Below are 26,022 nucleotides of genomic sequence, written 5' to 3' on the forward strand. Positions count from 1 at the left end.
ACATGCTTATTGAACGCAATCTATCAAAAAGCATCTTCATAAATACTTGACCAGGGGTCAGCAACCTTTTTCAGCCATGGGCCGGTCCACCGTCCCTCAGACCATGTGGTGGGCTGGACTATATTTTGAAGGGGGGAAAAAAGAACGAATTCCTATGCCCCACAAATAACACAGAGATGCATTTTAAATAAAAGCACACATTCTACTCATGTAGAAACACCAGGCAGGCCCCACAAATAACCCAGATGCATTTTAAATAAAAGGACACATTCTACTCATGTAAAAACACGCTGATTCCCGGACCATCCATGGGCCGGATTTAGAAGGCGATTGGGCCGCATCCGGCCCACAGGCCTTAGGTTGCCTACCCCTGTACTTGACTGTCCTGAATTCCTGGCCTACCTGGCAGCAAGTCAGTATGTCAAATCCAAAGTCCAGCATTCAAGAAACACAGTCCAGGGTCAATCCAAGTAGCCAAGTCTGAAGTCCAGCAGCCAGGATACAGTCCAGAGCCAAACCCAAAGCACAGCCCCACAGAGGTCCAGGAGGATCCAAACATGGCCAGTTGAGCAGACACAGCCCCTCAGTTCCGCTTCCTTTTAATACTTTGCATGCTGATTGCAGCATCTGGGCTTGACGAGGCAGGTGACCCTCACCTGTTCCAAGCCTACTCCAGCTGAGGAAGCACACACCTCCTCCCAGAGGTAGCGAGCCGCACCTGGCCAGCTAGGGAGTTGGTCTGTGGGCCCTTGCTTGCCTTAGCCTCCTAGAGCACATTCCCCACTGCTCCCTATGCCTCAGAGCCCGCTGTGCTTATGGGAACAAGAGCTCCTCTGGCTCTGGTGATGAGTCCTGCTCCTCTGGTTCCTGCACATTGACCCCCATCCCCTCGCCATCCTCCATTACCCTGTGAATATTTCCTTTCCCATCCTCTGCTTGCCCCAGTGTGTCCCAGTCCCAGCTACATCCCTCGCCAGGATCCTCTTCCTCTTCCCTGTTTGTCCTGCCAGTTCATGACAATGACATATACTGGAGACATTCAGAGCAATGCGATGTTTGATTGTATGTTGCTAACTAAGCATCTGGTTTCCATCACCACAGCCAGACTGAAGAATGCTCTCAGTCCGAAGAGCAGAGAGGAAATGTCCTGCTGCTTGTTAAACATTTTGAAAGCACTCACCTATTTTCCTGGCATTCCCCTTTGGTAGCCAGTTGGGATGCTGACTCTCCTGTGTCTCATGCTTCGCCAAGGTGATTTAACAGCCCATCTAGAGGACATAGTGGAGTTACTGTTGGCTTCGTACAACTTTTCTTGGATAGATTGGGAAGGAGATGTCTTGGCTGGGAGAGTGATGTAGGCCTCACAAAAATGAGAACAGACTGTGGCGTGCAGCCCAATCTCTGAGTGGTGAGGGATTCCAGGGGTGCCTGAGCTTACTCAGATTTTGGTTTCCTTAGAATGAAAGTTGTTGAAGACTGTGGTTTCAGCTACACATATATACAGTTTGACCACAGGACGGAGGGGCTCACAGCATTCCTCATTAGAGTTCCAGGAAAACCCCCAGCAAGACATGTCTCTGTCTCCCCAGCTTCTAGCATCAAACAAAACTAATACAAACTCTGGCTATCATTCTTCTACCTTACAAGGTGATGTAGCTTCCAACTAGGTGAGGGGGTAGGTTACCCCAATCTCTATGGCAGCAGGGCAATTTCTAATGTAAATGTTGGTGCTTGACCATGAATTTAACAAAGGAACTGGTTTGGCTGCTTTCCTGTCATAGAGTCTAACCCCCACATGCAGACGTATCATTCAGGCTGATCCCTCAAACTATAACACTACCTAAGTATTTCTCATATATCAAGGTAGAGGACTAGAGTCTGATTGACTGAAGTGGTATTGGTCACCAAATAAAACTCACAGCCTCCTTTCACAAGGCTGTTGAAACTGCAACACCCACATAACATAGAAGCTGATGACCTTCAAGGCCCCCTTTTAAGGTTTTTCTATGGGGCAAACAGAGGACTGTCCCCTGACAGCCCTTGAAACAGAGGACTGCTTCTAAGTCCTTTACAGAGCACAGTTGTCAAAAGTCTCCAAGGCTGAAATGGGAGCTGAAATACTGGTTTAGATAGAAGCCCTGCACTGCCAACCCAGGCAGGTTGTTCTGACAGCAACTTGCCATTGTCTCTTCTTCCGATACGACGCTGAGATTGTCGGAGTCAGCTCTTCCCCGCCGGAAGAGCAGGCAGTCTCCCGGGGCAGCAAAATAATGAGCAGCTGCTTATTGTTAGGAGCATACGCAAGATATATGGAGTGGGAAGGTTTAAGCAGCAATCCAGCCCAATCCCAGGAGCTCCTCTTGGAAAGCATAATATGACAAAGCATAATATAAACAGATCATTTGTCAACATTATTGCTTTGGGGTATACTTCTGTGTATACCTCAACTTTTCCAAAAGAGGTAGATAACTGCTCTTCTAATCTTGGAGCCCCGCTCCCTTTTTGCCACTCCAAGTAAAGCTAATACAATTAGGCTGAAGAGTTTTTATTTCTGAATTCATAAGAAGAGTCTGCTGGATCAGGCCAATGGCCTATCTAGGTCAGCATCCTGTTCTCACAGTGGCCACTCAGATACTGGTGGGAAGCAGCATCAGAGCACAAGAACACTGTCCTCTCCTGTGGTTTACAGACATTCATTCAGATTGTCAGATATTCATTCAAATTCATTCAGATGTCTGGCCTAAGTAACTGAATTGTAGTTGATTATTGTGGAAAGTGAATTGACAAATGACAACTGGGGTGACAAGTGTTGTGATATTCACCACGTGGAGGTTAGGGGTTGGAATCAGCCAAAGCATAGTGATCAGGGACAGAGCAGGGAGGACAGGCTTGTGATTGTGCCCAAATGTGCCCTAAACATGTTCTGCTGGCACCATCTCTGTTACCTTTTGTGCATCAGGCAATGTCTGCTCTGTTGTCTTGTGCACATAATAGTTTTTAAGATCCTTTTAATGTTCCAACTGTTCTTTTTATCTGCTGGCTTGATCCTTTTTACCTTTGTGGGTTTGATTGTTTACATTTATTTTATTGATGATGACAAGACCTCTTATGAGAAGCTCAGTTTTAGCATAGCAATCAAGCATTTCCTTATCTATTCATCCACTTCGTTTCCGCACTGTGTGAAGAAATAATGACTCAATGGCATTTGGATAGCTAGTAAGGCATAAAGGCTGAGAGTGCATTTAGTGTGTCACCTGCAGTGATAAAGTTATCAGGTCTGTGTTCAGTATCACAAAGAATTGACAGGAGTCCAGGAATACTTAAAAAATATTTTTACAAGTTGTGTGTCCTTGCTTCTCAAACTGATCATTTTACATGGTTTTGTATGTTTTGTGGTATTTTATGCATTGTGATTCGCCATTATTTTTATTGACGAGAGTTTAATCATTTTTATTGTAACTGATAAGTGTAAACTGATTATTATTTACTGAAATTTAATTTTACTGTTTACTATTATATTCTAATGGATTATTGAATATTGCTTTATTTGATATAAGTTGTTTATTTTTAAGTTATTGTGACTTTTTTGTATTGGATCAGATCGTTAATAATATGAGTGTGATCTTTGCTGCCCATTTTGTTGTTTCTTCAGTTTGTAAACCACCTTGTGTATAGAAATAAAGAAAGGCGGTATACAAATTAAGTGAAATGAAAATACAGATCTGGAATCTCTTTTCCAAACAAGCAAGCATTTAAGGCAGTGCAATATTTAAACAACAGCAGCAACAATAATACTTATTATTTTATTATTTGTACCCCTCCCATCAGACTGGGTTGCCCCAGCCACTCTGGATGGCTTCCAACATATATAAAAACATAATAAAATATTAAACACTAAAAAGCTCCTTATACAAGGCTTCCCTAGAAAAGAGGTGCCAAAACTCACCACGAACACCTCCCTTATTCTCTTATGATGACAATGGCATCTACCTGAGAGGTACCAGAACTGAGTTCCGGCTGAAAAAAGCTCTGATTTAAGGTATGAAGTACTGTCTTTTCACTACTTATTTTTTCTACTTACTGGCAAGATCCCTATGGAAACATTGCTTTGTGACATTTTAAAAATGTGCACATTCCCCACTCAGGTTCATTTTTGTTCCATTATGCTGATCTTGAGGGTTTTTGAATAGCCCACAATTCATTGTGATGTTGTTTGTGGATAGGACACCCTGAATGGACCATGTATACACAGACATTTGTGAGCTACGCTGGTATTGCAAGTTGCAATGGCTTTCTTCAGAAAAAAATGAAAGTTGCCACTAGCATATGCCTCATTGAGTTTGAGACACCCCAGGTGTGACTTTTCTTTTGAGGGGGGCATAGACTGTGCATGCATATCCCATATATTGTATTACTTTTGATTATGGTGCTCAGGTGTCTTCCGTGTCAATCAGGTGTCTCCTTCACATGCATGTGTACTTTTTACTGCCCCCCTCCCCCAGTTCCTTCCAGATCTTTATTGGAAAGGCTACCTGCTCCAGAGGCGAATAGGTTTTGCTGGTGGTGCTGTAGCATCTTAGGACACAGTAAAAAGTAGACTGAGATCCTCAGAGGAGGTATTCTTTCCTCTCTCCCTTCTCCCAGAGGCATCAACCAGGAGTTTTTAATGAGGCAGTGAGCTGGCGCCCTTGTCCCTGCAGGTATCTTGCAGCAGCCATTAATTTACTCTTGTTCCTGTGCAAGGAAATTTTGCTAGCCATTAGCAGAAGCCAGATGGCGTTTTCATACTAATGAGACTTTGCATTCTAGAGGAACAGAGACCAACCTCTGATTCCACAGGTATTTCTTTCTTAGAAGCCTTGTCAGCCAAAGCAGCAGGGATAGTGCTTTAATTTTTTGGCTGTGTCATGCACATTTGCACAATACATAGAGCCTTGGTGGGATGCTCTTTTTGAAATTGACGTGTTTCGGGGTGTAGATGTATCACATGGCTTTACTTCATTGTGCTACAGCTGGTATCTGAAGTATCCCTGAGTACTGAGCCACTTTTTCAGATGTACAAATCACGAGTGGTCATTTTTAACACGTCTATAGAAAATGGTTGCCGTTTTCAATGGCAAAGAATGACGATTAATATTATTGTCCAAAGCTAGCTCTAAAAATTGAAGGTTAGGATGAAGTTTATTCTTGTACTGTATTACTTTTCAGCCAAAAAAAAAGGCTTTCTGAAAGTAGGGGGCATAAGGTTAAGAATACAACACCCCAAACAACACAGTCCCCCACCCCCAGCAACCAAGTGTTCACATTCAAACTACGGTATGTTCTAATGAGCCTACTGCCTACTTTTGTTTTGAACAGGAAAACTTGTGAAAAGTTCTGCACCCATAGCCCATTTTAACATGTTCCTATCTGCCCCACACCAAACCAGGGCAACTTCCATCCCTTGTAATAGAGGCCTGGGGATATGTCATACTTTTGTACTAGCCAAATCAATGAAAAACAGAGCCTGGAGAGGCAGAACAAAGATAACATGTACACCAAACAATGTTTTTAGGGTTTATTTTAATCTGCTAACATCCAGTCTTGATCTAGACAAAAAAGAAAAGGAAAAAAACCCCACAATTAGATGACTGTTCCTTTTACTTTGCTTTGTCCATTTTCATCATAGGTTTTGAGAAGAAAAGGAAATGGGCTTCCTTTTCATTAACACTTTTTTTTTTAAGAGAGAGATGTGATAAATAAATATATAAAGCTTAAAATGTTGCTCCATTCAAAATAAACATTGCTTTTAATTCCTGCAGCGAACATGCAGACCTTACAGATTCAGTCCACTGGAAAACAACTGTTGGGATCTTCTCTCAGTTAGTGTTGATCAGAAGAGCCTGTTCTGAAATCTCAAGTGGGAGGAAAAATAGGGAGGGACTTGGTTTAGAGAGATCGTAAGTAGCACTCTGTTCCTTGGCAGAGAAAAACACTCAAGGAAGGGAAATGGGTTCCTGTGTGTGGATTGTCCATGCAGTTCCTGATGCTTCTTAGGCAGTGATGGGGAAAGCAAGGACTACATGAGCAAAGCAAGCAACATGACATAAGATAGATCTCATTTGATTCCAAGAGTATTTACGTTGGCAAAGCCTGTCAACGCCTGAGGATTTGTCCAGCGATTAATACAGGAGTATAGGAACGTCACAGTGAAAGTGTTTTCAAAAAGCACTTTAAAAACAGTTTGAAAGAGGCAATAAAAATAAGTTAAAAACATAGTCCAACATGTACAAAACAAACCATCCTTTGAAAATAATTTTAACATAATTTTTTTCATAGCATGGCTCCCAAATTCAGCATGTAGAAGGAGCACCTGAGAAAGGGGAAGAGAAATGTAGAAACCACAGGGGGGGGGCGGAGCAGAGGCTCGTTTGCATATAATGCCCTTCAGATTTTATTGGAAACCGAAACATTCACTGAGGGTAGAGCAAAATGATAATAAAAAAAGGAAAACCCAGCCTCTTTTTAATGGATCAGCGCATGAGTGCATGCAGTCAACTCCTGGTGACAATTATTTGGTTGGGTAATTGCTCTGTGCTTTAAGGGACTTTAATTCAAGCCTTGAATTTGTTTCTGCTAGTGGAATGTGATAATGCATCATTCAACAAAGAGGAAAACTGAGCAGAGCTGCGAACTGAAGCATATGCTTTGTAAAACAGTGGAGGGAACGAACAGTATGAGGATTTCTGTGGTGCTGGCGTCAATTCGTTACCTTTCATCATTAACTATGAAGAGCTGCATGGCTGAAATGGATTTTAAGGCATTATAGCACCAGCTGGAGCCTGGTCAGAACTATTCTGGAGCATCTAAAAGTTTCAATGAGACTGACATTCTCATTATGATTAAGGCGCGTAACTTACTTCCAGCTTTGACACTTTAGCACTAAATTGTGAAAGTTCTGACCTGCCTCTCTCCTAGACAGGTACGGGTCTTCATGAGACAGCCTCATGCGGAAACTGCGCAGTGCAAAGTGTGCTATTTGCCATGCCTTTTGAGGGATCAGAGTGGGCTGAATGAGGATGTGCACTGCAGGTGTCAGGTGTTGCAAGTGCACCTGGTCCCCAAGGAAAGCTCTTTGCTTTGCAGACAGTCTGAACATCCTTGTTGATGATATAGTCAGCCTAAAACCCAAATGAGCATGTATTTCAAATTGCCTAAGGAGAAGTTCCTTGAAAGTGGGGCTTGAGTCATACTGTGTATGCCATTGTGACCCTTTGCTGTAATAGTTCATAGGCTGCACAAATCAAGCAATCTATGGTTTGTCCTAGTTTCTTCCCGCCACCAGGATCCAGGCAAGGTATTAGTAGAGATGCTGCAAAGCTTTGCAGGTTATAGCTTCTTCCTTGGATCAGAGCGGACATGTGCTGGCCAGAATGCTGCTGAGGAATGAAGAAGAAACATAGAGAGCTGCCTTAAAGCAGGTCAAACTTATTTGTCCATTTAGCCCACTGTCTACTCTGTGTTTGGCAACAGGCAGAGGACCTTCCCATCACCTGCTTTCCCCCCCTAAAAAGTAGAAATTCCAGGGGTTGAACCAGGGACCTTCTGCATGAATCTACCACTGAGCTAAGGTTGCTTCCCAAGTCGATGTCTTGCTGAGCTGGAATCCCATAGGATCCTGGAACCAACATTGGCCTTTATTCTCTCCTGTTTTGTGTGCATGTGTTGGAATTGCCACGGCCCTCCATATGCTCTTATATCCAGACAAACCCAGGAGGAAGTGAGGTTCATAGCTTACCAGGTTGCACCACAATCTAATATTGCATGGACCTCCTCTGACTTGGTTTGCTTGTTGCACAGATGGATTGCTCCTGAGAGAGAGTGAAAAAACCCTGTTGTACCAATCCTCATAAAGCTTTCAGCTTTTTAGCAGCAGAGGAACCACCCAAATGGATCAGCCAATGGTCCATCTAGCCTAGTATCTTGGTTTCCACAATGACCAGCCAGCTGCTTCTGAGAAGCCCACAAGCAGGACAGTAGGCCAATTGCCTTCAACTGCAAATTGTATTCGGAGGCCAGCTGCTTCTGAACCTGGAAGTTCTATTTATGTATCCTGACTAGGAGGCGTTGTCTCATTCTCTATTATAGTGTTGGCCAACATGATGTCCTCAAGATATTTTTGGACGCACAACTCCAATCAAATTTGAGCACTGGTCCTGCTGGCTGAGGCTGATGGGAACTGGAACCCAAAAACATTTGAAGGGCATCATGTTGGCTACTCCTCCTGTATAAGGGCAGAAGAATCAGTTCAGGCACCACAGCAAAAGTAAGACACAAAAAGCAAAAGCAAAGGCAGCAGCAGTTCTTCTGGCTACTTAATACTTCCTTTTGTGAAGATTTGCTCCAACTTTTATTTTTAGTACAACCACTGTTAGGAAAAGCTGCCCTCATCCTCATCCTGCATTGTTACTCACTGGAAAGCATTCTTAACAATGCTTTCTTCTGGAAATAGATGGTCTGTCAACCATCACTGCAAAACTAAGATATCTTGTTTTTACAGAAAATGTTTTGCTAAGCTAGGGTCTGATCTATCACAGGCTGTGTACACACATTTAAAGCATGTACACTTTTGAAGCACATTTGAAGTGTATTTTCCCTCTCAAAGAATTCTGAGTATGTAGTTTATTAAGGGTTGTTGGGAATTGTAACATTGTGTGGGGTAATACAGTGCCAGAATACTCTGAGAGAAACAATGTGCTTTGAATGTACTTTAAAGGTATTGTGTTTGTTTCTTCAGAGCCCTTTCATTGGCCCTTTGCTCCAAACGGCTTCCATGAAAAACCATTTCTCAATACTTTCAGTGTGACTTTAGGTGGTTGGCTGACACTACAAAACCTTCTGCTTACTGTCCTAAGGCCTACAATAGTGGAAAGCTATGAGCACTGGGGGGAGAGGTTTGTCCAGAGCCAAAAGTGTTTTTCTGCATGGCTCGCATGGCTGAATACAGATGTTGATTTTCAGTGGCTGCAGTAGATATCTGCAAGACTCCTCTGGCACCAAGACTGCAAACATTATACACTGTTGCTGTCAACACAGGAAAAGTTCAGTAAATGACACGGGAGGTGAAAGGGTGGAAACACTATCCACCAAAATGTTGGAGGCCCATCAATGCTTAAAGCCACCCAAGGAAGGACATTTGGTGTCTGAGAAAATACTCTTATCACACTCTTTTCTTCTCAGCCCTTGAGAAAGCCACAGACCAGTTTCCCTCTGCCTCCTGCACTCTATTATAGCTTCTTAGCCTTTTAGCTGCATCCTGAGTTCCTTCAGTGGTACCTAGGCTTTTAAGTTCAAATTATGACATGCCTTTTTGTAATGGTTTAAGATTAATGCTTTTTGATTTGTAAACAGGAAAATTCAGGGGAAGGAGATAATATGTCAAAGCTGGGACTGGAAATGGGGAACCCCTCCACCAGCTGCAAGTATGGAGGTCTAAGCAGAAATGATCACCCACCTATTCACCTTCCTTGGGTAGATTTAAGGGAAGCTGATGAAACAACATTAAGTAGTTTTATTTCCTTAGTCTGTTCTTAAAAAACAATGTTACACAAAGAAAATATTGGAGAAAGACTACCACTGATCTCCCCAGAGGCCTAAGATTTCCACAGGCAAGATCCATTAAGGTTTACTCAGGTTGTTGTGGAAATTATATTTAGGCACAACAAAACACTCCACTTTTATCCTTAACCACACAAAATGCGGAAGCAGAGCTTGGCCTTTGGAACCTGCTACCAATCGTGCAAAGTATAACACAGCAGGCTCTCCAGTCTTCACGCTATGAATATGGATTAGCTACTGCAACCATTTTTATATTATAGATCCATAACTATGAATGCACAGTAGAAAGCCTTTAGGTGAAGCTACATGCTCTGCATATAGAACAGCTGCTGCTTCATAGCACACATACGTTTGTGGGAAAAGGGAATGTGAAATAGCATTTGCTTTTGTTTTTAAAGAGTTTCTTTAGTTACAGAAATGCACAGGTGTCCTGGGAATTTAGCAAACTGCCATTCATCCCCCAATGCAGGATTTTTAACCTGCAGCCTCCTCTACCCAAAATAACTAGGATGAGATAGTTTTCCTTTCCTAAACCTCAAGGGCATCTTTTTAGCCAACTGTGCACACTCAGAGGAACAGGAAGGCCTTATTCCTAGAAACACTGCCAGGCCCATACAAGGCCCACACTAGCATTGATTGACAAATAGATCTGGCAAAGTACTTAAGAACTTGCGTATTTTTCAGTTTGGGTTAATCAGGAGCACCTGGGCATTTGGGCTGATCAGAGAAACACTGAAAGAAATGGACAGGTTTTTCAATCAGCCGGTGTGGGGTGGGATTTTTTTTTCACTGGGTTTTTAATTTCCATATCACTCCAAGTCCCTTTTCACTGACTGGCTGTAGAGAATGCGTAGACATAACAAGCTCTGTGTGCTTAATCAGGCAGGCTTCTATACAAGAGACAGGGCTTCCCTCCTGGGGGAAACACACACACACACAGAGTTTGGAACCCAAAGCTTTGGCAACTGTGCAGACAAGAGCAACCTAGGAAGAGGGAAATCCATTGCAAACCATGGGAAATGACAGTCCTTCTTTGTGAACAAGTATATCAGCCTCTCTTTCTATATTTCCAGTTTTCTCTCTGATACATAGCAAGTCCATCCTTTGAGCATCAACCTAACTGCCAGCTTATTCTGACTTCATCTACAACCTAGGGAACAGGGAAGGAAGGTGACACACAGCTTGCTTGAGCCCCCCCCCCTTTCCCCTCTTTCGGAAAGGCTTAGTAGAAAAGAAAGATGCATGCTTTGGATGGAGATCAAATTATCACTTGATGCTCTCCAAACAAAACTTAGATTAAAAAAAGAGAGAGGAAAAGGGATTATTGTGGTTATTAAAGGCTGGAAAAGAACACCAGACAGTGCCTGAAGCAGCGAATCAGTCAAGATGCCCAGTTTTCCAAATGCTACAGCTTTGTTAAAATAAGACAAAGGCAAGGCAGGCTTTGCCCATCCTGGAAAATAGTGGTAGGCAATACTGCCTCTTAAGTTCAACAAAGCAGCACTCCTGCAGCTGGTGGATGCAATGCAGCAAATGTTAGTTGCTTCTAAATCCCATTGAAATCAATGGAGTTGGTGCCCAGTTGAATGCTTAAAGTGAACCCCTATACTCTATACCACTCGTGGGCACTGTGGACAGCATGGAATGCCAAACAATGAGCATTTTGAATATGTAATATCTGTGCCAATTTAAATAAAATGCCCTCCCACTGGAAGCAAAGAGTGTTTTGAAACATAAACATAAGCAAGAAAACAGCCAACAACGTGGTGATCAACAGTTTGCAGGGAACATCATAGACCACCTCCTTTTAAATGTCAGGGATTGGTGTTCCACCCCCCACCCCCCGTTATTTCTAGGAAAGGACATTTTCATGAATAGAACCCATGTTTGGTTTTATGTGGGAATTAGTAGTTAGCATTTGAAGAACTGCCCATGAGGTAAAAGCTGAGAATATTTGTGCACAAACCCACCGGCTGTTTTGGTAGTGCAGTGTGTAGGATCAGGAGTGTGTGCATGCAGGTCAACCAGTGCCATGTATTCAAACTTCTGTGCTTGATATGCGGTCCAGGCTGTATTTTGCTTCCTTGAATGTTTCTCTTTCTCAACTTTCCCTTTCCCTTTCTGATTGCTTGTTTTGATACTGTTCTGTTCTTTTTGACCATGGTTTTCCATTTGAAGCCAAGCAGCTGAAACTGGAAGGAAGTCACTGTCTGGCAAATTCGCTGCCATTTATTATGACTTTTGCAATCGAAAACCTTGCTTGAGCAAGGGAAAAAAACATTTGACATTTCTGAGGATCAAATTGCTCTTGCCAAGGGAGAATAGTGGTTACAAAGCTACTATCCGTGACCTCTAGATTTGCATCTAGGAGGATATGAAACATTACACTGTATTTGGCGTCAGAGCTGGGGGACCTACACTTGTGCATTTTAAACTCTGAGCTCTCTAGGATTGATTCCTTAATATTTTTTTGTTTTATTTTATTTTATTAAGAACCCCATTGGTCTTATAAGAAACAGTAAAAAGACCCTTTGTTTATAGAAGCATTCTACCTTCTGTTTTACAGACCATTTTTTTGTTTTAAATAAGAGTTGCTGTTTTTAATTCCATGTTCTTTTATTATGGAAACCCTAAAATCCTGTTCTCAGTATAAAATTCCATCAAGGCTACCACTTCTCTATAATATGGCTCATGTAGTCCTCAGTAGGCAAGCGCCCTTGCTCTTCCGTCTCTTCCTTGGGAAGTGCCTCGTTAGACCGGTGAAGAAGCCTCTCTTCCCGATTTTTTATCCTCTGCTCCATCCTCTCCAGCTGCCGCTTGTACTGGTATCGCTGTTGGAAGAGGTCTTTTGCATAGTCGTACAGCTGCATGTCCAAGTCATTGAGTTCCTCAATCCTCCTTATGGTGTTGTTGTCTACCTCTACTCCACCTGCCCTTGTGCTGTTGTACTGCATGAACGGCCTGATGAATTTCAGATTGAAAGTTCTCTCAAACAAGTACTGTGTTTTCCTCTGGAACTCTGTCAAGCCAAAAAAGGCCATGTCTCGGAGATTCTTCTTAGCGCTCTCCAGCAGTATCTGTGCTCGCTTGTTTTCTGTTATGAAGGACATATTATAGCAACCCACCAAGCTCAGGTCAGCCAACATCCTCACTTGGCGATTGTTGGCTAAGTTATATGGGCAATCCATGAATTCCTGAAGAGTACAGCCTGACCAGTCTGTGCCTTCATAGCATGATGGCAGCTCTTCGGGGGTTGGTGTCCGGCCATCACACATGTGCAAGGATGTTTTCCAGGTGGCTCCTCGTTGGACGTGCCTCCATTCGCTGAGGTAACGGGATACAGGATCTCTCAGCAGAGTGATGTAATAAAACTTCCTGTAAGAAAGAAGAATTGTATGTAAGGATTCTATACACATTGTAATATAACTGTTTGGTGCTCTGAGGCCTAGCATATATAGAAGATGGGACAATAACCAATGAGCTGCTTTGTGTGGGAAATTGCAGTCAAATATAACTATGCATGAGTGCAAGTTGGTGCATGAAGGGGTTAAGACAACAGAGTTGGATTCCTAGTCTTAGCTAAGTCATGCCCCCACTTCCTGTTCCTTTGCTCTCTATGCCATGTAATTGACCAAGAAAGATGTGTCTAAGCAAGCTCCAAGTTCACAGCACATGTTTGAAGTTATCTACCTGTTTGTTTCTACCCAAGAGCATTCTGCCTGTGTCTCACTGTTGCTGCTTAGATAAATGCATGAATCTGATGTTTGGAACGTTTTATAAATAAATTATTTTAAACATACTTAACAGTGTGTGGTCTGTTCATTGCAAGAGGGATAGAAATAGATGTTTGCAAGCAGACTAAATGGGACAAAAGGGTCTAACAAGCTGTAGAATGAGACATGTGTGGTGCTAACTGCTGCTTAACTTTTGTGAGTTTAGACAAACTCTGGGGCTCTCTCCTGCTGGAGGAGTAAGTTTAGCCCCATGTTTTGAATCCACTCAGCCAATTCTTTGGTTATTTACTCCCCAAACAGGGATTCCTATTTTTCCTCCCACAGTTTGCACATCATGTTCAGCCATAAATTATTGCTGTAAGCAGCATGCTGGTGCACACTGCAGAATCATGCACACTTCAGTCCTCACTCACTCATCCATGTCTTCAGTCAGGATAAAGCAAACCAGAGTCCTGGTTTAGCATAATGTATGAATCAGTGCTCATGGTTTGCTTCTTCCAGACAATCTATGGGTAGCAAGTCAAGAATAAGCTTTGGTTTCCACTTATCATGGTTTGCACTTAATGCTTAATGTGAAGCTGAGCAGCATGCACCAGCAGACTGCAGCTTCATAGAAAACCATCGTTTATTTTGAACGATGGCTTACCATGGCGTGCAAAACAGACCAATATCTAAATGCAGTTACGATTGGCCTCCTTTTTCTCATAAGAATCTCTTTGATAAACTCACTTATGTACAAAAGGATTACATTCCCCTAATCAGAAATCATCTCCATCCCCGCCCCCCCAAAAATTTCAGGAATGCTCCATTGTATTTGTTTCCAGCAACATACTGCAATGTCAGAATAAATAAATGGAATTCAAATGATTTAACACCCTCATATAGCTTGCTTGCTTTAGGGATCAACTGGCCTTTCAGACTACCATGCACCTTAAAATTCAGTCAAGAAGACTAATTCTGGAGCACTGGTCAACAGTTGCTACTCTGATAACTCACACTTCATACACAGAGTGCCCAGGCATAACTACAACATTGCTGGAATCTCCCGTGGCCATGGCCTACTCTGCACTCTCCCTAAGTGTTTTTGCCTGGAGGGAGGATGGAGAGATGTGGGACATGGATGTGTAGAAAGAAACCTGTGGATTTGCATGGTTGGAGTGCAGCCTGCCACCACTGGCATGTAACCCATGTTGCCTGTGAAGGCTGGAAATGGTTGCTCACACTTTCTAACGTGGCCAACCCCAAACCATTTTCCTCCTGACTGTGATACACCATGGCTGAAAGCATTGCTTGAAAAATGCAAACAGAAATTAACAGGCTGAATGCTGAAGTAGACTGAGACAATATTATGCTGTTTGGAAATATACTAAGGACACATGCACATCCATCGGGCAATGAGTGCAACATCAAGTAAAAGACGTGTGTGTGTGTGTGTGTGTGTGTGTGTGTGTGTGTGTGTGTGTGTGTGAATCAGGCACCACACAATTAATCACCTCAAACAGAGCTTCCTTCTCAATGACCTTGCGGAGGCAGGTCACCAAGTACCTAGTGATGTACAGTACATGGTTGTATTTAGCCCTTGATGCCCAATATATAAAAGTAAAAATTTGCCCTTCTTAAAACCAGCAGGTACCAACAGTTCCAATGTGACTTTTTTTCATGGGCAATGCCCACTACTGCACAAGGCAGCCATTTCATTTAAAAGTGCACCAAAGACACTGGCAAAGAAATTAAAATGCAAACAATGGTATGTCCTTACTTCTTAATACCATATTGGCCTGAATCTAAGCCGCACCCAAATATAAGCTGCACCTTTAAAATTGGAGGGGGGAAAGAAAAAAGAGAGAAAAATTCTGAACTATAAGCCGCTCCATTCCTCGCTGCTCCTGGCTACATACGGGGGGGGGGAGTTACCCTTCCCCGCTCTCCCCCTTTCTGGCCTTGGGGGAGAGGATGGGGGACTAGGCATGGGCCGGCCACCGCTTTGCCGTGCTCCTGGAGCTGTTTGCCCTGTTTGCCTCCTGTTTGCATTCCATAAGGTTGAGAATGTAAGCCACACTTTAACTTTTCATGGTCGGAATTTGGGGGAAAAGTGAGGCTTATATTCAGGCCAATACGGTAATTCACAAGGGTCTTGAATGCATGTTCCCCCTGCCCTCCAGCTGAAGTCACACTGACAGAAATTTAATTTCATTTAATGGGCATTGGAGGAAGTCCAGAGTGCATGTCTTTCAACTTCTGCTTTTGTAAGCAGAGCAAATAGGAATGTCTGCTATTCAGGCTCTCACCAAGCCAAAGATGTCACACTGTCTAATAAGGAACCATAGAAGGTGGGTGGAGGGGGGGGGTCAACTTTCCATGTGTTTCTTTCTCTTCTCATTCCATTTAATAGCAGCCCATAATAATGATTCATCTTCTGACCAGGATGCAGCTATAATTTAAATTATCAGTGCTAAGAAACCTCTAACAGGCAGGGATAAAATATGACAACGGAAGGCACCGGAAAGTGATGACTGATGCCAGATGTTCCAGAGACCGAGAGTGAGCAACAGATTCTAAACATTATAGCCTTTTAGCTTTAAAAAGGGTGAACTCTGGTGGATGTATCTGTCTTTAGACTAGAAATTCCAAATATAATTTTAAGTCGTCCCCTCCTCACCCTGGCTCTTCCAAGAGGCAGTATTTTATTATTACTGCAGTCCTGCCTAGAGCTAGGGTTTTCCGCCGTGAAAGGTGACTTTAGTCCCTCATGGTTGTCAAGAGAAACTGGGATGGAAAGGGAAGCTGTGTTAGGGAATTGTCAAACTCCTACCTCTATAAAACTCAAGCTTTGTTTAAACCAATATCAACAGTGTGGTAGAATATATATATTTCCCAGGAAAAAGACAGTCCTCTATGCCAAGCTCAACTGTGCCTACATAGGGCATTGCTTTAATCCAGAGTGTTTATTCTTGGTGCTAACAGCCCGTGATAAAATGCAGCAGGGCTCATCTGGTCTAGACTTTTGCAAAAATATACCTGGGCTTTGAGTACCTAGAGAGTAAGCTTTCTTGTGTCAGCCTTTCTCTCAGCAAAAGAAGAACTCTTGCTGCTTTGCCTAATTCATTTTTTTAAGCTTCATGGAAGCAATTAAGCAAATTATTGTGCTCCTATCGATCCCTTCTCCAAGGTTATCCCTGCATCAAACACAGTGCCATTTAATGAGCCATTCACACATGAGGTCACCAATCTGTTACAGAAAAGAAAGAGAGGATTCTCTCTTGCTTCCAGAGTTGCCACTTAGGCAGTCAGCCATTCTAATGGCTCTGAAATTTATACTTGTTTACTTAGAATATTTTCATCACAATGATCTCAGAGTGGGTGGCAACCATAAGACCATAAATCCATAAAACATAAGCATACATTAAAATATCAACAATAAATTAGAGTAATAACCACATGAATGAAATGGCAACCTCCAAACCAGCCGTGTGAGTTATATTTCCTGCATATGGCTGACTAACCAAACTAATACCAAACGAAAGCCTGTGCACATAAGTGACTTTTCAGTTGATACTGAAATGAATAAATTGAGAGTGCCAACTGCATATTTGTTACTGTCAGGACTCCTACAACACAATACCTACCCTTACAGTTACAAGTGTGGGGGGCTTACAAGTGTGTGTGTGGGGTTCAAACCCACATTTCACATTTCCCATTACGGGGTTCTTTCCCATAAGCTACCTTGCAGACCACTGTGCCATCTCCTTTAACATTTTTGGAGTAAGTGTGCCTTCGTCTTAGTATAACAGGCTCACCCGCCCTTCTCCTAGTCATATGGACCTAACCTTGCGGTACTTTTTAATTAGTTAAAATGTACAGCAAGAAATAAAGTGATTATTTCCCTCACACAGACCTGTATCCTGTATGCCTATTATGGTATAAAGGACTGATAACCTACAAAAAACCATGTACAGCAAGATTAGGAACATATGACCAGGCCATGCCAAGCACTGAGAGATGATTCATCTTTACCAGTCTAACTTGGGCCAATGAACCCATATTTTGTGTCTGGCTGAACGAACAGCAAAGGACTCACCTTATGCTCATAGCTGCCAAGTTTTCCCTTTTCTCGCGAGGAAGCCTATTCAGCATAAGGGAAAATCCCTTTAAAAAAGGGATAACTTGGCAGCTATGCTTATGCTTGTAAAAAGAATATGGGGGTGCACACTATCTAGGAAGAAACAAGCAATAACTTACTCCCAAGTAGATGGGCACTGACATGATAAATTACCATATGGAATGAACGTAAGGAACACTTTTACTACTTCAAGCCATGAGTGCAATGTAGTTACACTGGTGACTCGGGTTACAAACACTTCGGGTTACAGGCTCTGCTAACCCAGAAGTAGTACCTCAGGTTAAGAACTTTACCTCAGGATGAGAACAGAAATCGTGCGGCAGCGGTGTGACGGTGGCGGGAGGCCCCATTAGCTAAAGTGGTACCTCAGGTTAAGAACGGTTTCAGGTTAAGAACGGACCCCGAGAACAAATTAAGTTTGTAACCAGAGGCACCACTGTACGGTCATACCTCGGGTTAAGTACCCTTCAGGTTGAGTACTTTCAAGTTAAGTACTCCACGGACCCTTCTGGAACGGATTAATACACTTTCCATTACTTTCAATGGGAAAGTTTGCTTCAGGTTAAGTACGGACTTCCAGAACCAATTAAGTACTGTACTTAACCTGAGGTACCACTGTACATTGATTATTGCCTTCATTTTATGGATCAATGGTCTCATTAGACAGTAAAATTCGTGTTAAATTGCTGTTTTAGGGGGTGTTTTTCATCATCTGGAATGGATTAATCTACTTTCCATTACTTTCAATGGGAAAGTTCGCTTCAGGTTAAGTACGCTTCACGTTAAGTACGGACTTCCAGAACCAATTAAGTACTTATCCTAAGGTAACCACTGTATAGGTCAAAAGGGTACTCTGACCTGACACACTTTAATAATAATAATAATAATAATAATAATAATAATAATAATAATTCTTATTTGCTTTATCTTGCCTAAGGCAGCCCAAAGCAACCTACAGCCAAACAAATACACCAATATCAAACACACACACACACACACACAAACAAACAAACAAACACACTACACCTAAGGAACATGCCAAAAAGACATTTTAGATACTTTCTGTCCTAGCTGAAAGTGAAGACACTGTTCTTGGGTCAGAAAGACCGGCGAGGAATGTACTGGGAAAACATTGGGAAAGAGGAAGGATGGAATTTCTTTTGGCCACATAAAATTGTTGACTGAAAGTGCCTGTTTCGCAAATCAGAGCCCTCAATTCATTGTGCTCTTGCTTCTGTGTTAAAGGAATTTATTTGATAACTATGTAATGGACTTCCCTGTAAAGGGAAAATCTGAAAAAGCCACTTCTCTAGAAGTCTTTTAGCATTTGACGCCACACGATTCGATTTCCATTTCTCATCTTCCATCCTTACATAACATGCCCTCTCTGTTTGACTGTAATTTAATATGTGTATAATGATTAATAGAAAATAGGCTTAATTTTCCTCAACCTGCTTCCTCTCATATGGCACTTATTATAGCTCTTCCTGTTCCCCTGCATGAACAAAATAAAACTCCCAGACTTCCGAATGTCACCAGCGAAAAGAAAACACACACACACACACACACAGACACACTTCCCTATATATGTACATGCTTATGCAAAATAATGGTTGCAGTACAAATTAACAAAAGCCAGAAAAATCCAATCCTCTTTTCTTAGGCTATTAAAGGGGGCAGGGGGCGGGGAGGAGTAGCAAAACAAACTGTTATTTTTTTCATGTTTCCAGCAGTCATGGCTTTGTGCATATCAAGTGAATGTGTGCTTTGGTAGCTGCATTTATTAGGAAAGATCTTTAAAAAAAACCCAAACAAAAAACCCTTGATGGATGGTACCCTTGGGAAGTTAAAAAGATGAATTGTTTATGATGTGAAATGCTGAGCAGCTTCATGAACACACTCCTCCGCTCGCAGGTCATAACTCACTGAATGCTTTCGGTGGCCCTGTCACATGCTATATACTGATCCAGCAGATAAAACTGATCCAGTAGCTGTTTGCATGGAGAACAGGTCAAAAGACCAGGACTGTAAAAGGAAAGTGAGCAGAAATACAATATGGAGGGAGTATAATTAATACTTCAGCAGTGTCATCCAAATAATCAATAATAAATAAATCAGACAGCATTAGGCAACAACAGTTGGTTGCTATACTTTAAATGAGCCACACAAACATCATTTTCAAAGAACAGCTATTTGGTGCCCTTCAAGCCTGTCTGCCATTAATCGAAAACTCCAGTAATTAAATCTATGTTTGTTATTATTTTGCTAAATATCTGTGCCGAATGAAGGAACTACTGGGGTTAAAGAGTTTGCAGCATTCAAAATACCAGGTGGTCTAATCAAAGCTATGATTTTATCTCTCTCGCCACCAGTGGCGATGTAACAGGAAAACATGGGCTACAGGAATGAATTGTAGGGAAACTCAAGTTTTGCTTGTCAGAGGAGGAATCTGGAAGAATCTACTTCAGGTTTTACAATAACCACAGTTCCCTGTATTATCTGAAGTAGGAGACTGTGGTTTGTATAAATACTAGTAATTTACTTTAATTAGTGCACACATCAGGACCACAAACCTGCAGAAGCTTATGCCACAATAATTTCGTAGTGTTAAGGCCCAAAATAATGTACCATTTTTGTTGCAACAGACTAACATGGCTACCCCTCTGGAATTTTATAATTAAATTTAATTCGACTGTGATCAGATTGTTCAGCTTCTCTGATTACCGTAGTTGGATCCAAGTGAAGCGAATGTCAGATTGAATAAAAGACAAGCAAGGCAAAACTAAATAAAAATGAGAAAAGGGCCACTTCTGGGACATAAATGAGAACCTGTGTGGTGCAGTGGTTGGAGCATGGGTAGCCAACATGGTGCTCTTTATGTGTTGTTTGAGTACAACTCTCAGCCAGCATGGCCAATGGTCAACAACTGAAAGGCACAATGTTGGCTATTCATGGGCTAGACTAGAGCATCAGTCCTGGCCTGGTGAAGCCTGGGACTCCACGCAGTCATGGACGTTATTGTGTGACCTTGGCAGCCATTATCAGCTGATCCCAACACCTTGTCTGATAGGGGAACATGAAGAGGGGAACATGCCCTCTATGTGGTGCCCTGAACTGATTGAGAAAAGGGCAACATAAAGATACAGTTGTGGGTACGAAGAGCATAAAGACCTTAAAGCAGTGATGGAAGTAGTATGGCTTGCATGGAATGCAGGCAGAATGCCAAATCTCAGGCCATCTCCCTGCTCTGCTTTGACCTCCCTGGGTGGTCTTGGGCATCACATTTTCTTTTACACTCACTTTACCATCTGTTAAATTGGGAATATTAGTGATTAATGTTTCACCTAGGGCTGCTGTGAGGGTGAGTCAGACAGATACTGCAAAGCACTTATTATTATTTAATTACTAGTATTTGGTTGTGGAAAATCCTAGTGGTATAATATCAGATAAAAAGAAAACACATTTGTGTAGAATTAAAGAGAGCCAGTGTGGTGTAGTGGTTAAGAGCGCTAGACTCATAATCTGGTGAACCTGGTTCGTGTCTCCGCTCCTCCACATGCAGCTGCTGGGTGACCTTGGGCTAGTCACACTTCTCTGAAGTCTCTCAGCCCCACTCACCTCACAGAGTGTTTGTTGTGGGGGAGGAAGGGAAAGGAGAATGTTAGCCGCTTTGAGACTCCTTAGGGTAGTGATAAAGCGGGATATCAAATCCAAACTCTTCTTCTTTTTCTTCTTCTTCTATTCCAAAATAAAACAAAGAGTGGGGGTGGATTGATTTGCCAGATGGTGCTGTAAATCATGCTCTGTTTGCTTCTGATCTTCCCTCTTACCAGCTAGGATAGATTCTTGAATGATTTACTATAAAGCGACTCAAACAATAGTAATCTGTAAGTCTATAGCAAAACACACCAGTTAACACAGCTGTTGCAATGGTTTAAGAAGGGGGCATTGAACTGATCACTGCCACGGCACAACTTCCATCCATTTACACACTAGATCACGCAGAAGCCTCTGGAAATGAAATGAAAATGAAACCGTACCCAAGAACTACATTTACTCTCTTTGAGAAGCTGACGTGTAGCAGGTGTACACACCTAGGCTTGAGGGGGGAGGAAGGGAAGACTATCTCCAGCAGCAGAGAGGAACCTTACAAATGGGGGGGACGACGACCCAGAAATCAAAGGAAAAAAATGTGAAGCGATGTTCTATGCACTTTATGTGGCACACAAAGCTCTTGCTGTGAATGACACCTATAGAAACTGCCAACAGTCAAGTGGTTTTGCAAACAGGGGAGGGAAACATCTTACAGAGATGCTCAAAATGGTGGCTAAAACTCGGTCTTAGAAGTGCAATGGGAACATGGCTTGAAATATTGCTGTCCAGAATGCAAGCGGCTTGGAAATGCACTGCCGATTGAACATGGCAAAACTATTCATTATTCTAGTAGAATAACCAAAACCACTGCTTTCGGAAAATGCAGCTAGAGACTTTATGAGCGTCATTAATCATTTTTCACAAACTGCTGATCTGGAAACAGCAGGGCAATTCGTGGTTTCAACTTCATTTGCCTGAAAAGACCACAGCACATTTTCTCCGGAAATTAAGGTTTTCTTCCTGCTTTAAAGAGAATTTGGAGTGCACAATTGCCATAGTACTATGCTGCTCAAAGCATCAGGCTAACTTGTATCAACGGTCTGGTCTAGACATACAGTATGTAATGGCTAGCCGAATAACCTGCAGTGGCTTCTTAAATAACAAAAGCAATCATTGCAGTGTAGAAATAATCACACCCAAAGACGTATCTCAGACGTCCTGTAATGTGATGGCAAAATTGTTTAGCTGACCGAATTTAAGTGCTCAGAAGCCATCAAGCTGAATCAGATAAGAGATCCACCCAGCCCTTTGTTCCTGTACATTTATTTCCAACTTTAGGATCACTGGTATGGTAGAAAAGGCACCTAATAAAGAACTGGACCAATGGAGTTTAGCAGCAGAGCTCTCCATTACAGACGTTTTGAACCACTGTGCACATTGCCTTAATTGAACCACAAAGGATTGTACTTTCTGTTCAGCTGCCTAAGTATATTTCATACGGGTTTCTGTCCTTTCTTACTTGCTTTACATACCGTAATAGATGCAGAACAGGTGGCTGGTACCAGGACAAGCTAGAGGAAAGGCTGGGACTGCACAGGGACCTTATCTACCTGCCCTCCAATATTTATCTGGCTAAAGGAATAGTTTCTTCTGTTTCTTTTCATTAAGCACTCTTAGGGGGGGGGGAGAACTGGAGCAGCATGCTTTCTTTACTTTCTGGGTGTGACAAAAGTAATTTGCTGAGGGCAGGAAAAGTTATTTTTTCATAGGGAGCCCTCTTTTTTCAGATAAACAGATTTGTAAGAAATTGTAAATGTCTTTTCGTCTAGAAGTAGAAGTTTATGGCCCTATCTAGTGTTTTGGCCTTGCAGGTTCCAAGCTTCGATGTCAAAAGCTACCAGGGCTGAGTTCCTTTATCCTCCACTTTCACTGTTGCAATCTGTAAAGGCTCCTCTGACCTACTGTGCACGATTAAGCAACAGAATTATATTTTACACTCCCCTCTTCCTAAAAATTCACATTCGTTTTCATCAGAACTCATGTCCTCCTGCCCTTTCCCTTCATTTTCTTTGTATTTTGTAATCAGCCCACTTTCACAGATGACAGTCCCTTCCTTTTCATTTCTTTCACCATCATCAACTAAATCTTCTGCATTACTGTTCCCTAGGAAAACTCCTGTGCCCTTTTAGAAGATGGACATTTAAGAATAATAGCATGCTGGCAAATTTACATGCATGCACACTATACACTTGCTTCCCCCCCCCCCCCGGTACTCTTGACTGACACAGACATGTGGCCATTATTCTGCACTGAACAGTTAAGCATGCCCAAGGAGAGCAACTGGAATGATTTCTTTGCACCATCCCTTGTTCTTTCCCAGCACACGGCTAACTCTGGAAAAAAGCTGTGCCTTGATCCGCTTGGATTGATTCTTAAAAACCAAATCACAAACAGGCCTTACATATAGTAGTTTAATATTTTGCACATATTAGGTGTAGCCTATTGTTTAAAAAGGAGTTGGGTAGTCTGATAGGAAGTTCGCTTAGCTTGACTACAGTTGCATTATTGAGTGTTTCTAAATCCTGCATTCCTAAATTGCTTTTGCAATTCTGAAAAACAATAATTACGTTTGGGAACTAGAACCCTGTAGGAAAAGAGAGCACAATGGAATATTTTAAATGTAAATGGAAAAGTCATTTTTCTGTTTCATTACTAAGGTCTAATTATCATGCCTGAAACATGATAAAACATGCCTACTGACCCTGATGAGTATGTTCTACCTCCACTGCTGGAGTCATTATGCTTCTGAATACTACCGGTAGTAGCTGGAAATCGCAAGTGAGTGTTGTTGCACTCAAGCCCCGCTTTTGGGTTTCCATAGGAATCTGCTTGGCCACTGTGAGAACAACATGCTGGACTAGATGGGCCACTGGCCTCATCCAGCAGGCCCTTCTCAGGTTCTTAGGAGAGTGAGGAAATCACAGAGTTATTTTCTCTTGTCAGTTTCACAAAGTGGACTACCAGTGCGCCTCGCATGCGGTCAAACTTGAGATGCCATTGTGCGCTGTGTACATGAACACACCTTCAAAAGAGATCAACCATGTGAAATTGACACGATCAAATAATTTTGTGATGACAAAAGGTTCATATTGGCTTTAGTTCCCTTGTAACAAAATATAGTGATTTATTTATGCAAACAAACAAACAAACAAACAAACCCGCCACCATTGTACAAGAGATACATCAATGTAGTATAAAACAACAGTCATTTGGTTACGATACATATTCTAGTTAATGCAGCAGCTAGTGTCCTTGATGTTCTGTGAAGACTCATACACAACAATAAGTTTTCATGTGAAAAACCCGTTAACAATCAAAGAGTCATAGGAATAAAGTAATATCAAACAAAGTGAGACTCATTCTCTCTCTCTCTCTCTCTCTCTCTCTCTCTCTCTCTCTCTCTCTCACACACACACACACACACACACACACACACACACAGAAAACCACCATCCTGAAATGCCTCCTGTAGATGATAATATAACAGTAGCTGCAGCCAGAGCAAAGGATGCTTCAAATGTCTGGCACTTCTGGGGTGCAAAAAATCCACTAGATGGCACTTTGTTACTTTGAAAATCTATCAGATGAGAAGAAACAGTCTGCAAACATATTGCAGTCTTTTCTTTTTTTAAAAAAACCCCACAATAATACTGTAGCATTTCATATTATTACAACACATTTACTCTGGTTCCCATGGGGTTTCCTATGTGTCTTACATATTAAGGTCACAAGTGGAAGCAAGCATAACTGTGTGGGGAGGGGGAAGGGACAATTGTGAGTGCCTGCATTTGCTGTGCTGGTCTCAGCTGCAGGAAGCTAGTGAGCTGACAAGGATCTACGAGCAGAACCAACTGGCGCCAGGACACATCTGGGTACCAACTGCATGCTTTGCCAAGAAAGCTGGGCACACCAAGCCAAACAAGAACATCCTTGGCGTATTATGGAACCTCCCTTCTGCTGCGCAGAATTCACAGGATGTGCCACCGGTTTTCATGTTATATTAATGGTTGCAGCTTTTTACAACATAGTCACTGCTTGCTAAAAAAAAAAAAAAAAGCAGGGTGCGCCAAGTTTTCTCTGACACGAATGCCAAAATCTAGCATTTTAAATGTGCTCGAAGCATGCACACAGATAGCCAAGCAGAACAATTTCTGGAGTTTCACCAAAAGTATTTGAAATGGAAGAGAGAGGAAAAATCCAGCAACAAAACTGAGGTACTTTTGTGGCTTCCACAGTTTGAGCCAATGGTGGTGCTGGGAATATAATGCCTGCCAAATGTAGGGAAACCCCCCTCCCCCATTTCTGGCCACTGCTTGGCGGTAGCATGTTCAGAATCCCAACACAACTTTGGTTGTGCACTTGATTCAGAATAACTCCTTTATTTTTGAGTGAGCATAATAAAGTCCCTTTGCAGCTCGCTTTAAGTACACTGCACTTGGCCTACAATAGGAAAGATTCCCTTTGTTTCCTCAAGGGTTCCAATAGTTCTTTTACTCTGCAGTGAGTGGAAGACAAGAGTGAGAAGGGAAAATTCCAGAGAGAAGTGGAGGAAGTGCTTTTTCCAGTGTAGTGGTTAGAGCACTGGACTAGAAGTTGGGAGACCAGGGTTCAAACCCCCATTCAGCTGTGAAACTCACTGGGTGACCTTGAGTCCGTCGCCAGCTCTGAGCCTAGCCTACCTCACAGGGTTGATGTGAAGATAAATGAGGAGAACCATGCATACCATCTTGAGCAGGCATCCCCAAACTTCAGCCCTCCAGATTTTTTTTTGACTACAATCCCCATCATCCCTGACCATTGGTCCTGTTAGCTAGGGATCATGGGAGTTGTAGGCCAAAACATCTGGAGGGCCGCAGTTTGGGGATGCCTGATCTTGAGCTTCTTGGAGGAAAGGTGGACTATAAATATATTCAAGCA

General features: G+C 42.3%; 1 protein-coding gene across 1 annotated transcript in view; it reads right to left on the reverse strand.

The window, feature by feature from the left end:
• Positions 1-5,547: 5,547 nt before the first annotated feature.
• Positions 5,548-26,022, reverse strand: part of HS6ST1 (heparan sulfate 6-O-sulfotransferase 1) — a 189,599-nt gene continuing 169,124 nt past the window's right edge. Inside the window, exon 2 of the mRNA XM_035132774.2 lies at positions 5,548-12,972. Within this exon, the coding sequence (XP_034988665.1) occupies positions 12,264-12,972 (709 nt within the window). The 3' untranslated portion in view covers positions 5,548-12,263. The remainder of the gene's footprint in view (positions 12,973-26,022) is intronic.

The sequence above is a fragment of the Zootoca vivipara genome, chromosome 5 (assembly GCF_963506605.1).
Source record: "Zootoca vivipara chromosome 5, rZooViv1.1, whole genome shotgun sequence".
NCBI classification, from domain to species: Eukaryota; Metazoa; Chordata; class Lepidosauria; order Squamata; family Lacertidae; genus Zootoca; species Zootoca vivipara.